Source organism: Hydra viridissima, unplaced genomic scaffold (assembly GCF_058129835.1).
Source record: "Hydra viridissima isolate aposymbiotic clone 2 unplaced genomic scaffold, HvirCarnegie_v1 scaffold_15, whole genome shotgun sequence".
In the NCBI taxonomy this organism is placed as follows: Eukaryota; Metazoa; Cnidaria; class Hydrozoa; order Anthoathecata; family Hydridae; genus Hydra; species Hydra viridissima.
The window spans coordinates 2,489,745-2,505,058 of record NW_028324314.1 but is presented as its reverse complement, the minus strand read 5'-3'; the positions used below and the strand labels follow the sequence as shown (position 1 = coordinate 2,505,058).

General features: G+C 28.9%; 1 protein-coding gene and 3 pseudogenes across 1 annotated transcript; 1 reads left to right on the top strand and 3 right to left on the bottom strand.

Moving 5' to 3' along the window:
• Positions 1–1,592: 1,592 nt before the first annotated feature.
• LOC149878164 (interferon-induced very large GTPase 1-like) lies at positions 1,593–3,912 on the bottom strand (annotated as a pseudogene).
• Positions 3,913–6,612: 2,700 nt separating this feature from the next.
• On the bottom strand, positions 6,613–9,862 carry LOC149878163 (uncharacterized; annotated as a pseudogene).
• Positions 9,863–10,341: 479 nt separating this feature from the next.
• Positions 10,342–11,415, top strand: LOC149878162 (uncharacterized; the record flags this gene model as incomplete). The annotated part of the gene is made up of 1 exon (XM_090073156.1): positions 10,342–11,415. A coding segment is annotated over one exon (1,074 nt), but the record flags the coding sequence as incomplete, so codon positions are not given.
• Positions 11,416–11,793: 378 nt separating this feature from the next.
• LOC145181904 (uncharacterized) lies at positions 11,794–12,457 on the bottom strand (annotated as a pseudogene).
• Between the last annotated feature and the right edge of the window lie 2,857 nt (positions 12,458–15,314).

The window sequence follows — 15,314 nt, the reverse complement described above, 5'->3', positions numbered from 1 at the left end:
TAAGAACTTTTTTACCATGTTTCTAACTAGTGAGATGTTTAATATTATTTGTAAGATAGAATAACTCATAAGATTTACAATTAAGCAGAAAATGTCAATCGTTGAGATAATTTTGTTTGGAAAAATCATCGTTTATTGTTTAAATCGCTATTGGGGCAGTTTTGAATAAAATGAATGGGGCAACTTTGAATCGTTGTTTAAACTTCTCGCACTTTGTTGCTTGATTATTACGGCCTGAATTTTGATTATTTAAAAATACAAATGGTTCGAAATTATAAAAAAAAAGAGAGTGACTGAAATTATAAAAAAAAAAGAGTGACATTAATCCATTTACAACTTGAGAATGCTCTTCTCCAAGCTGTAATTGGATTAATGAGGCCAAACGAAGCTGCCACAACTTATAATATAAAACGTAATACTTTACATAACAGAATAAAGAAGTATAAAAATTTATCATCTAAGACCAATCTTGGTTTGACGACTAAATATACTGTCGCACAAGTATTTAAAAAAGATGAGGAAATAATGTTAAGAGACTACCTAATAAAAAGCTCTAAAATGAATTATGGCTTGACATACTCAACTTAAACTTAACCCATTTCCATCTACGTTATAATCGTGTTTTTTTTTTGAAGTTTAAGGTTTAGTTGGTTGTGTAAGTTTTTTTTTTTTTTTTTTAAATTGCTTCTATTTAAAGCTTAAGTAGCTTTATATAACTTTTGTTAGATTAACTCTTTAGAGTGATTATAAGATTAGATAATTTAGAAAAGATAACTGATTTTTACTATTAGAAACTTAAACTTAATGAAATTTAAAAATAAATCAATGCTTTATTTAAAAACAAAAAAAATTAATCACTAGTTATTTTCATTTGCCAGAGATAATTCAAAGCTGCCCCAGGTGTGTTCAAAGCTGCCTCAGGTTGGGGCAGTTTTGAACATTTTCACGCATGTTGAAGAAATAATGATTCTGACTTATTTTTTAGCTCAAAATTTGTTAAAACACTGCAGTTTTATTCCTTAATCATTGTTTTGACTATTCAGAAGAAAAAAAGTGGTTTGACTAATCAAAATATTGATTTATAAAAAAAAGTTTAAAAAGTGTTCAAAGATGCCCCCCTCTCCCCTAAATAGTTTTAATATGAACATTTGAACAAAAAAATATTTTTAGCATAATGCGTGAACCACGCTAATATTCAGTACTGTGAATAAGTTTTAGCCCACCATTAGTTTATAATTACTTTTGATTTTATCATAAAAATATGAAGGACTTATGAAGTAAAAAAAAATCAGGTTTATAAACACATATACTACAAACAAAAATATCTAGAAATAAATTAATAAATTATGATACAAAAAGAAAAAAACAATTAATACTTCGTATGTCCGTCTTTTGCCATGATCACAGAAGCGAATCTCTTGGGAATTGATTTATATAAATTTCTTAATATTCGAAAACGTTATTCGACATTTTTGGGGCTATATTTAGCGATTGCCAAATCCTGTTATCATACTGTTAAAATTTGCGGGTTGCCCAAAACTATTAAAAAGTTCTTGCTTGAATACCTTTCTCACATTAACAGGAACAAACCTTTAATTTGGCTGTTTTAGCAATTGGTTAATGACATCATTCCAAAACATTTTGAATTCACTTTTGCATTCTTCCTCGTTTAACTCCACATTTCTTACATCTTTGCCGTCTTTTTTCTTCAAAAAATTTTGCGCCACTTTTCGTGTGTAATCTTGCAAAGAACATTTTTCAATACATCCTTAGCAAGGTCTAATGATTTTGAAAAGAACTTGCTCCATTCTATTAATATAGCGCTGCTTCCATTTTTAAAATATGGTCTGGTTTACTTCTTTATTATCAAGAAATATTTTAAACCCTTCTACTTGTGCTCTGTTTAACAATATAGACTTAGAATGGAAATCGTTTATTTTTAACGATAAGAATGCTTGATAAGGCCTTGCTTCAAAGTTAGATAATAAGAAGGATTTGATTTCATTGAAACAATTTCAAGTTGTTTGGTTAAACTGCATTTACTTTTTGACCTCCATATACAAATTTCGTTTTCAATTTCATATTCCACTTGAATCTTCGCGTTGTTAATTAGACTTAAAACAATGTTTTTTCTAAGATTCCGTTCCACACCGTTTCTATTTTTTTACAAAATTCTTCTACACTTAGACTTCCTGACTTACTAAAGAGCCATTTAGTTAAAATATGCTCTCTCTATTCAGAACAAACTTTGCTAAAAAACTCACTTGGCAGTGGTATTGAGCCAGATCCTTCCCTGGAGTTGTGGAAAATAAAGAATATCATGTTCTAGTGAAGTGTCAATGATATCTTGAAATTGTCAATATCTTTTCTCCATTATACTCGCTACTCGCTTTTGCTACAACAATCTTATCCATGAACATAATTAACCTATTGCGACCAGATATGTTTTTTTCTTTCGCCGACGGATCACAGTTTTGATGAACAAACACGACGTTCGGATGAAAATCAACCATTTTCATTCTCATGAGCGCGCATATACTTACTTCTAAAAAGTTTTCTATGTCGTTTGGCAACTCTCCGCGCACATTAACTATTGCAACATCTGATATCCAGAGAACGAACGTTGCTATTTTGTAATCGTGAAAGTTGTTATTTTTACACTCTGAAGCGCCTAACCCTTCTGTGTCAACAATAAAGATTACATTATTCCTGGTGTCTTTAAATGATATAGGAATCAATTGTAAGTAGGATCCTTTCGTGCAGCGCCTAATACTTACAGGAAACTATATTGAAACATAATGTAAAGTAAAGTTGATTTACAAGAGCTTTGAGTTCCAAGCACTGTTACTACAAAGATTCTTGGTTCATGCTTTAGCTCATAATATTTCATATAGAATTTATTGAACACCTTAAATACCGCTTTCAGCCAAGTTACTGGAACTGATAATCTGTCACCATCTGTTAGTTCCAGTGCTATTCCATTCAATAGTATGGAAGCTGCTAACACAGGAAGCTTGTTCATGCATATGCTAAGCTCTATGTTTAAATTTGTATGGTTTCCATGTAATGCTTCGTGTATCCCACCAGTCTCACAAATAATGTTTTCAACCCCAATAGATATGTCCAATAAAAAAGCGCTTCGGTTATCGCAGCAAACTTTAAGATCTAGTGGTTCATTTAAAAATGTTAATTCGTCGTTTGCAGTTTTGGTTTCCTTAATTTTTGGCAAATTTAACTTCTTTGTAGCAATCAAGTAATGATGGCGAACATCAGATGGGTAAAAGACCAATTATCTAGGTAACTTTTAATATCATTCAAATATCTAATCATTTCCTTTATGAAAAAATTGTAATTTATTTCCTTTAAGAACTTAGATATCTGATAAGGAAGACAATTTTGGATTATTTCGAACTCCTCATTTCTAAGAGCTGAGATTTTATCGCGGTACTTATATTTCTGATCAAGATTCTGAGTACTAGTTCCCTTTTTTTGTGCTTCAGGGATTCGTTTTCTTGTTAACTGTATTGGAAATAAGTTCTTTTTAATATGCTCTCTTCTGTACGCATGACTTTTTCATGAGATCTAATTGTTTTAAAAAAGACTCACTAACGAAACTTTTTGAAATATATTCTGGTTTCAGTTTAGAAAATCTATTGTTTAGACTGAGTTTTTGTAAAGTGTTTTCAAGAATTTCTTCTGTTTTAAGTATCCTTGTATAATAGTATATGGCAGTTTTCATTAGTTATCTTTTATCTTACATTGGGACAGACTTTTTTAAACAGAGCACGATTACTTTTAATATAACTTACTGATTCTTTTTTCCATCATAATTACCAGTTTTTTAATTGATGATTGGTCATTGCTTTCACCTAAAGTTTTTAGAATATCTAAATGTGGCTCACCTTTAAACATATCTTTACCACATTGTGCAAATAATGCATTCGAAGCAGAAGCAAGTGATACTACCAATGGAGTGTGGTGAAGGTCACCTCCAATTAAGTGTTACAAAGAAAATGGTTTGGAAAACTCTTTTTTGTTATGTGTGATAACTTATGATACCATGATTCTTCAACGATACCCTGTAATGTTTTTCTGCTCATTTTACTTGAAAGAGCGTTTTTACTGTAAAAACCACAGCTCCCTAATTTTGAATTTACATTGAAATCTAATAAATCGTTCCGGTTTTTTGATTTGGACAAGCTACCAATAGCCTGTGGTTCAATATGCATCATCAAACATACGCAAAGAGGAGAGATTTTAACACTTTCCTCAATTATCTTAATGCTTTCTTGTCTTGGTACTAACATACTTTTTAGAAACAAATTTATGTAAAGCTCTTGATCAAAAGGAAACAACACGGGGACAGAAAGATGACAAAGGCGAGCTTTTGGTAAAGCTTGCTTTTTAACGAGAAGTTAGCTTTAAGAGTCACGTCATGTAAGATATCCATTGGGTGATTAACTGTGGTATGCATTCCAAGTTTGTCATGCCACTTTAATGGTATATTGAAAGATTGATATTTCAACTTTGTAATATCCTGAAACAATTTAATTGTTGCATTAATTTTTTTCTTGCTAGCACTGGTGAGTCTATTTCCACAACCCTTGGATAACATTTTGTTTCCCAACGTATCTCATGATCAGTGATTACGTTGTTCACGTAGTAGAAGTTTTAAAAGTTGTCATCATCACACTAACCACCGTTCTAAGTTAGTGAATATAAAAACTAATTCTTGTAACGCAATTTTCGCTTCTGGGAAAAACCAGTTTGCAGAAAACTGGGCAGCTTTTTTTGTAACCATATCTAATCAGCTGTTAAAAAAGTTATGGCTGAATTTCATATAATTATCGGTTTATTTTTAACTTTCAGAATTTCAAATTATCTGAAGTATCTCTAAAATATCTCAAAACGTTAATAGGGCATAAAGAGATTGAAAATTTGATAGACTTTTGAGCTTATTTTCTCCACATGTTGAATTAACATTTTTAGAGAGGATGATGCCCCTTGCAAGAAAACTTGTGATGTTCAGCCTTTCTGCCTACACAAAAACACTTCAAAATTAAGCTTCCGAAAATTAGCTTCTTTGAACTAATCATTATGTCCAGATTTTGAATAAAAAGTTTCTTTAAAATCTGGAAATAATTATTCATCCAAAGAAACTTCTTTTTAGAAGCTTAAACTTGAAATGTTAACTTGGTTTATAAAAAGTAGTATCGTTCGAATTTTCGTCCAGTTTGGACAATTAGACCACACATTTCTTGAGGAAACTCACCATCAAGAAAAATTTTTAAAATATGACAGTCGATTATCTTTAACTTACCCAATTTTTACTTTAAACATGTCTTCAGCCCAAAATGAAGTTTTTTTCCTGGAGCTCCTTCATACTCAAAGTTGGGAGCGAGGGCCGGAGAAAATGGAGAGGAATAAGTGTGTGATTGGACTTCGAGAATTGGCTTTATACCTTCTTTGAAATGAAAGAGTTTAAATAGTGTTTCAAACTTTACTGAAAAGTTTATGGTTAGACTTTCTGGAGTTTTTCTTTGGCGCACTCAGAGAGAAATTATATTTTCGCGAGAATCGCACAAACGTTGTTTTATTGCTCATTTGGTCAAACCTATTGTTTTATTACTAGCAGTGGTCAAACTTGGTTTTTTTTTCTTTAATCTAGAATTATAATTCTTTATCAAATGAAGAAGATATGGGAAGACTTTCAGCGTCCTTCTTTTTTACTTTTGAGAAAACAAAATTGGGTTTGACTTCAGTAGCCTTTACTTTTTAACAACTTTAAACACCCTAATAGTTCTTGGTAAGGATGGTTTTTTGCTTGAGTATTGTTAGAAGTAATAGCTATAAACCAGTACATGGTGGAAGGGATGCAAAAGCAAAAATTTTCAATTGATATTAAAATTGTTGATGAAAAACTGGTTTAAATCATTAAAAATATTTTTGTTGTTGTTTAATGCGTAAATATTTGATATGAAATTAAAATGTGTAAAATGCATGTTTAATATTAACATGTCAATTTGTTTTAGTTATCATTTTCCTCTTAAATAAAATTTTTTTTAAAAGTTTTTCAGAAACTAATTCCTTATTTCCAAATACAAAAAAATCCATATTTGCAAGCTTGTGCATACAAAACTACGATTTTTACTCACACATGACATGATAATGCTCTACCGTCGGGCCATCTGGCATTATCCCAGTAAACACAGTAACGCTCAAAAACGTTTTTAGGGCTTGTATTGGAAACGTTTATTTTCAGAGCTTTTTCCGTCCAAAGGAAACGGTGGTGGGACTGTTTTTAACAAAGGTTCAAAAAACAGTTTTTGGACGTTTATTGGAAACGTTTATTTTAGGAGCTTTTTCCGTTCAAATGTAATGGTTTAACACTAATTTCAAACGTAACCTAATTAATTTGAATGTGTAAAAGCATTAATTTCAAACGTAACATTAATTACCTAAAGGCTTAAGCTTATTTACTTTCGTAATTAAAACATCGGTTTAAGTTACAAAAATTTATAAATATAATTTAAAAAAGCATAAGTTGGTCATTATAATAATAATAGCATTATAAAGGCACTTAATTCAAAACAACAAAACAATGACTTAAAATATATACTAAATGTTAAAGAAGTTTGCAACAACTACAATTACAAAAAAAGCGTCTTTATTTTTTATCTTCCGCCCTCGAAGCTCTCTTTAAATGGTCTCCAATTAGTCGATCGACATTTTCTTTAGGTCGTCTTTCCATCACCAAAGCACCTACAAAGAAACAAAACCCAAAAAAAGTTAATATTTAGGTAATTGTCTACTTGTTTTTATTATAAAACTTTTCAATCATATTAAGATAAATTATGTGTGGATTACAACATTAAAAACCAAATGATAAATAACCACTCAAGAACTCCAGCAAAGGTTTGGCATTGCATGACAAAGTTAGACAAATATCTATGACATTTATATTAAAATACTTAAAAAATAATAATATGCACAATTGATTGTAACTAAATATACTCAAAACATAATCTTAAAATTCCAAACATGATCTTATAATTACATTATCTTTTATGCTTTTCTAAAAATTGAAAATTACCAAGTAGAGCCTTGTACAAGTAAGTAGTCTTAAACAGTCGTTTTCCATTTTTTCCCACCTTACTAAATTTAACTTGTAGCTTTTTCGACATTGTCTTGTATAAAACCTTATTTATAATTGATGATGGAGTGTTGCCAACAATCTGTTTCAGCTGGCTAACCTAAAAAAATTCAATAACCCAGATTAAAAAGTTTATAACTGTTTAATAACAAATTAATGGCAAACAATAGTATTTATTTATAAAAAACATTTTTTTTATTAATAAATATTATTATTATTTATTAATAGTGCAGTGTAATACAACTATATGGATTGTGGGAACAAATATGTTCATATAATGTTATAACAAAATCACATGTAATTAATTTCAAAATTGATTGATTGAAATCTAAAAGTTTAGTAAATAAAAAGATTTACCAATAAAACAAAATCGACATTTTTTTTAAGGATTTCCTCCTTTTCCTCAAAATCTTCGAGGGTGGATGATTTCTCTATATAAAATGCTGACATTTCTGGCTCCATCTGTCGACCCAATCTTTCAACAGCTTTTTCAAGTTGTGTTGCCTGACTTTTAACACTACTTAACTACATAAAAAGAGCACACTGTAAGCCTATTTATAAAAAAATGTATAAAATATATGTATATATACATATATAATATATATTATATATATATACATATATATATACTAGTATATATATACATATATATATATATATATATATATATATATATATATATATATATATATATATATATATATATATATATATATATATATATATGAGTTTATTATTGAATGGTAATCTTCATGGCAATTATTTTATAATAAAAATGCTCATTGCTGTTCTACAACAGGTTTAGGATGTAAGACATCAGCAACAAAAAAATCTAAATACATATTCATATTTACATCTTTCATCAAGTGCCTTAAAGGTTTCAGGTGGGTTACAATACATAAACTTGCCACCAGCGTGATTCATTTCCAAAGGTCTTTGCTTTCAGTTACTTGAATTAAAACATTCAATTTCTGAAATAATAAAACTGCTTTTTAATATATTTATTATTACTAGTATAAATAAAATCATCACAAAAAGACTTAGATAAAAAAAGTTTAGTTTTTTATTTAGATCCTGAAAGCTTTTAGGTAATTTACTCTTCTTTTTACCTACGAGTTCAACTTCGGAAGAGTTGATTTTTACTACAGAGTTTTCTTTAGATCTCTTCAAAATGTCAGAGAGTGTTTTGAGTAAAACTGATTTTTGAAGACCTTGTTTATCATGTTGGCCTTTTGAATAATTCTTTTTTTTTGAAGACGGCTCTATAACCATATGAATATCTGGACATGTATCTCGATAATCTGATTTAAAACTTTCATTTGCTGAAATAATTTGGTATTTATGTTTTTATTAATTTATATAACTTATGAACTTTATAAACTAAACACTTATTATAATATAAAAAGTGAAAATAAAAATATCAGAATCAAAATATGATTGTTTTTAATATATAAATAGTTCAAAATACTCAAAGATTTTCAATAAATGATAAATAATACAAACATCAAACACAGAATGATTATAACAATGGCATTTTAAAATCCAATAAGCTCCAGTTTAATTTTTTATACCACTTTTACCACAAAATTTGACAAAACACTGAACCTTTCTTAACTTAAAAATCAATTTATAGTTATAATAAATGGTTATAATAAACAATAACAGTTAATGATAAAAAATAACAACAAAGCACAAAGGAATTTAACAGAAAATTACCAATTTTTTCAATTTCAAGACTAGAAGTCTCGGTATCTATATTTATACAAACATCACAAATATCTTTTGTAGCCATGTCAAGATGAACCTTTTTTGATTGAAACTTTAGCTAAGTAATATCTGGAGCCACCTAGTTGCTAATAAAAAAATAAAATTGTTTTTTTGACTTAGATGACTTAGATAAACAGGATTAAAAGAAAAATTTACATACAACTTATAACAACATATCAGCTATACTCACATGAACATTTAATTAACATTTAATATTTACTTAACTTGCTGTTAGACAATATAACTAATAAAGGTTCATTAAAATTTAAAATTTATGAAATTTACTGAAATGAAATAGAAATTCATGGACAAAATATTTTTTGTTATGCCAAAAAAAAATTAAATTACTAAAATAAAAATACATTTTTGAAAGTTTTTGATATTGTAGTATTTAACATTTATTTTGGAGCAATCGCAGAATAACAAATCCTTTATCAACAGGAAAACATGAACACTTGATCACTGAGGTTTTTATATCTTTGGTACAAACAATACTCTTTCAATCATTTCTTAAAAAATAAACATCAATTGATTTTGAATTTAGAAAAATGTCAAAGTAAGTATCCAAATCCTTTTTTCTGTATTAGAATCAACTATATTTTCCTCCTCCTTAATATTTTTTTACTAAAACCACACCATGATAAGTTAAGAAATAACCAACTTTCACATTAGCCTTCACTTCATTAGAAATGGTTGAAGACAACTACATAAAATTGTTCATTTCATTAAATCTTTTACATATTTGCACAATAGAATTATGTTTTGTGTATAAGTATTTACATTTAAATTAGTCATCAAAATATTTAAAATAGGATTATTTAAAAAATAATATTTTGCTGTTAACTGTTTTATACAAATGTTCTAATATAAGTGATGACTTGTGTTTGGTCTAGTACTTTTTCTTGTTTTTATAACAGAATGATCACTTGAAGAATCACTCATTTTTAATTATATTGTAATATATATATATATATATATATATATATATATATATATATATATATATATATATATATATATATATATATATATATATATATATATATATATATATATATATATATATATATAAAGAGAGAGAGAGAGAGAGAGAGAGAGAGAGAGAGAAAGAGAGAGAGACCTTCATATGCGAAAAAATTCAAAAAGCTTGATATAAAGATAAAGAACTGTAAGAGAAATCAGAAAATAGAGGTGAAAAATATTTCAGTGTCACATTTTCAATGATGAACTAAATTGACAAAAATACTTAAACGAAAGCGAATTGATTTCAACTAGTATATTAGGGACTTTAGGCAAAGACAACGGGTTTTGTTGACAACGGTAAACTTTAAGCGATTTTAATTCCCGTTCAGAGTTTTTCCGTTTTTAGTTTTATAAATTGAGCAAAATTTATTTACGCATTCGCGTAAACAAATGTGGCCTCCTTAAGAGAAACTAGAGAAGTTATTTTAGCCGCTTATAGCCAAAACGAGATTTCAGATGAAGAATTTCTATTACTGTATGATATAAATTCCAGTACAAATTTTAGCTTTCCATATCAGAAATACCATCATTTTGATTTAGATTCAATAACGGATGCTGAATGTTTTGCAGAATTTAGATTTTATAAAAATGAAATCTATCGTATTGCAGAAGTACTAGCCATACCTGAAGAAATAATCTGCAGCAACAGATCAGTTTTTAATGGCATAGAATCCTTCTGTGTTTTTCTAAAGCGATTTGCGTACCCTTCACGCTATTTGGACTTAATTCCTCGTTTTGGCCGACCGATTCCAGAGCTATGTATGATGTCAAACGTAGTTATGAATAAAATATTTTCAAATTACCACCACTTGCTCAAGACTTTCAACCAATATTGGTTAGCACCTAACCAACTAGATCAATATGCTACAGCAATACATAATAGAGGTGCTCCACTTGATTTTTGCTGGGGATTTGTTGATGGGACAGTTAGACCGGTGTGCAGACCTGGACAAGACCAACAAGTATTGTATAACGGACACAAGCGAGTTGATTCAATCAAATTTCAATCAGTTGTGGCTCCAAACGGACTAATAGCAAATCTATTTGGGCCAGTAGAAGGTTATAGACACGATAGCTCAATGCTTGCCTTGTCAAATCTCTATAACTTATTACTTCAAAATAGTGTAAGGCCAAATGGAGACCCTTTATGCATATATGGAGATCTTGCATATCCACTTAGAATTCATCTTCAAACCCCTTACAGTAATCATTATGCATTAAACCCAGAACAAAAGGAACTTAACAAAGCTATGAGTAAAGTAAGATCGTCTGTGGAATGGGTTTTTGGAGAAATTATTAACTATTTTGCATTCCTGGATTTCAAAAAAAATTTGAAAGTGCAATTAAGTGCAGTGGGAAAAATGTATCAAGTTTGTGCATTATTAACCAATGCTCATACTTGCCTTTACAAATCAAACACATCCAATTATTTTGAGGTTGAACCCCCATTGTTAGAAGACTATTTTGTATAACAATTCTTATATGTTTTCAGGTGTTAGCAATGATATAAGTTAAAATATGTTATTAAAATATGCAGGTGTTAGCAACTATGTAAGTTATATTTGTTCTTGTTTTATATTTCTTTATTAATACTTATCTCCAACATAAACAGCATGCTATTAAATATCGTTTACTAAATGGGTTATATTTGAAAAATTGTTATTCTTTAAAACTGCAATCTTTAATTGGTTGAAATGCAACTAGTTTGCATTTTGATTCAAACAATCAACAATCATTTTCTCAAAGTGTTAAAGATCTATTATTCATCACTTATATACATTTGATGACAACTATATCAAAAATATTTAATTAAAAAATAGCAACAAAGAAAATATTTACTATTTATCTTATTATTGTTTTTGTAAAAGTTGCACAACTAATCCAAGAATTTGCTGGTTTTGTTGAAGAATATTTGCAAACATTTGATTTTGTTGCTCTTGACGAGCTCTTAGCTCTTCTCGCTGCATGTTTAGTTCTTGTAATCGTAATTCACGATCTGCTTCACTTTTTTCTCGGAGATACTGAATAGTTTCAGATCCTGAACGTCTTTGTTTTTTTGAAGGTGGAGAAGTTACATTATTTTCTGTATTTTTACGTGCTTTTGCTTCCACAAATGTTTCCATAGACTTCTTTCTTATGTCCTCTGCTTTCTCTCGCTTAGCTTCCTCGTCAGTTTGTTTTTCATTATGTTTCAACTCGTCTTCACATATTTTTTATTTGTTCTAATACACTTTCTAAAGCTTCATCAACAGGAGTGACCTGAGGACTAATGCCACTTGCTTTCTCTTCGGCCTTCTGTTTAGATAAATATTGAGAAACCAGTAGATCGAATCCTTCTCTCACAGCACGAGCGTCTACTTTAAAATATATCTCGTCATTAGAGCTGGAACAGAGATTATTTGCAATTGTTTTCCACGAACTTCCCTTTTCTCTGCTTCTTGTTTTAAGTTTATAAGGTTCTATTAGTAGTTCTTCTCGTAACAACAGTTCGTCTTTCAAAGGACTCCACACCATAATTTTTCTAAAAAAAAAAACTTATCTACAAATTAACTACCTATTGATGATTTTTTATAAAACATCTTAGTCAACTATAAGTTATAAGGTATAATTTTCGGCGCTACTGCAGCTTCTCCCCCCCCCCCCTTTTTTTTTATGATTGATTCTGATAGAAAATTTTATGCTGATTCAGAAAAATATAAAAACATAGACCTGAAAATCAACGGAAAGTGCTCTAATTCGAAGTCAAAGTTGTAAAATATCCCACTAAAAACCCTAATATTCGCCATTTTTTTTCAAAACGTTTTCATTTTTAACGAAAATTAATTACCGTTAGATTGCGCAATAAACAGACCTGGTTTCCATCAGCATATGCATTATTATTTTAAAGTATTATAACTAAAGTGTTATAACGAAATGAAATTAATGGAAGATTTCAAATAAAGGTTGAACATAGAATTAGAGAATGCAGACAAATTAATGAATAATTATCATTGTATCGTACGCTGGTTTTTTTTAATAAAAAAACGGTTTGAAGGTTACTATTTCTAAATTTTACATGTGATAAAACAACAATGAATTAAGTTTCAAAAGTTCTTCTTTTAGGAAAAAAAACTGTTGAGTTCTTTTTTAAAATTTATTACAAAAGTACATTACTTGCATTATAGTTCATTCTCTAATAAATCAAAAAACCGCTATTTTCATTGCCACAAAAAATTGAGCTAGATAAACATACTTTTACGACTTTTTTAACGTAAAAACCATGCTATTAATGTATTGCTTTTGTCAGCAAAAAGATCATTAACTTACTATTTTCAAAATGGCGAATATTAGGGTTTTTAGTGGGATTTTTTACAACTTTGACTTCGAATTAGAGTACTTTCCGTTGATTTTCAGATCTATGTTTTTATATTTTTCTGAATCAGCATAAAATTTTCTATCAGAATCAATCATAAAAAAAGGGGGGGGGGGGGGAGAAACTGCATTAGCGCCTAATTTTCTTCAAGCTAAGTAATTTAATTTCAGAATGGTTTACCATTTAAATGACAGGGTTTTAAAAACAACTTAATAACAAGTCTAAATTATTAATTCTACTCTTGTTATAAATAACAGAAATATATTTATACTTAAAATAAATCACTTAAAAATATAAATAACCTTTTTTTGCTAATTTCGGTAACTTCAACATTTTTTTCCATTTTAACTGACGTTTTTGAAACGACCGCAAAATGGCTTTTTCCCCTATTAAACTTTTTCAGAACGGCATGTTGACAAGGGAATCACCATAACTGGGCATGCGTAGTAAAAAAAAGTGATATTTTGTCTTAAAATCCCGTTGAAGACTCGCTTCCGTCCTGTTTCCTTAAAGTCCCTATTATTATAGTTTAGACGGCCTGAGTCATTTTAAATTTAAACTGATTCCGTATTTACGGATTTAATTATGGATAAAAAAAAAGCGTCTAAAAATCGTTTATTTGACGTCTTTTATTGACCAAACTTTTTCGTTTAAAACTTATCCTTTTAAGATGCTTTTTGAATGTTTACAAAACGTTCTTATTTTCCTTTAAACCTAAAAAAAACGTCTAAATAATGCTTAAAAAACGCTATGTGTTTACTGGGATGCTTCATTATATGGCATTCAAATATCATATTTTTAGTTTTACAGCATACTCGACTTTTGAATTCTTTAAAAGTATTTACCAGCGCTAAATTAACATTTCTCCAGATAAAATGTTAACTCATTTGCAGATAAAAATTTATGAAGTAATCATCTCAGATACAAGTGTTTCTAATTTAATTTAAATAAAAATTTATTTTTGTTTAATTTTTATCACTCCAATTGGTAAATAGTAGGTTTTCTTTCGGAATTTCATTTTGGAAGGGCTATAAAAAAGGTCAGCAAAAAGACCAAGAAAAGATAAAAATATTTTCCATCGCAACCATAACCGCATAATGAAAGTAATACGTCTCAAATCTATTATTACTATGCAACGCAGTAAAAGTATATCATAAAAAATACTCACAAAGTACTTATTTCTCTTTAAATTTATATTCTTTCGCAAGATTTTGTCTTGATTGTAATATTATCATCTTAAAAGAGAAATACTTTTTTTTCTTACACGTTTTGTTACGCCTTAAGTTGTATACGCTACCTTAAAAGTTTATAACTCTTTTTAATGTTGATATTTTTAAAAACGAGAAAAAGGACTATCATTTCTTTTATTTAGGATAGAGATAAGTTCCTTTTTCATTCCAAAATGAAAGGCCAAACATTTATTAGTCAGATAAACACAAGCACTAATTTTCAGCCGGATACAAATTACTTTTAGCGCTCATCTAGCTGAATGCACTTTTAAAAAGGATTTAATATTAAATCACTTTAAAACATTACACTATTTTCAAAAGAAAACAAGTAAAAAAGATTGCCTGTGTTTTTAAGAAATTTATACCACCTAATTGTCTTTATTTATAAAATGTTTCAGCCTAAGCAACTTGCAAATGATGCAGCCTTGGACACTCAGCTCTATATTATTTTTAGCTAACATTTGGTTAAAGACTTCTAAACCTTTGAAATATTTTTATCGACATTAGCCGGATCCAAATGTTTTAAAACTTCAAAAAAGTTGCAAATAAAAAAGTATCAATTTATTTATTTTTTCCCATTCAACACCATTCACTAAAAATTTAAACGCACCTGTTCGTTTTTGAAATAATAGAATTCCTCGCTCAATTTATTTCCACCAAATTTAAAAATAGACTGACTTTGAAAACAGTATTTTCCTGATTTGCCTCAACATATCTTCGCATTGGTAAGAAGTTTGTCGTTTTTGAAACTAATGAGAACAATTTCTAGCTCTATGAAACATGTTAAACA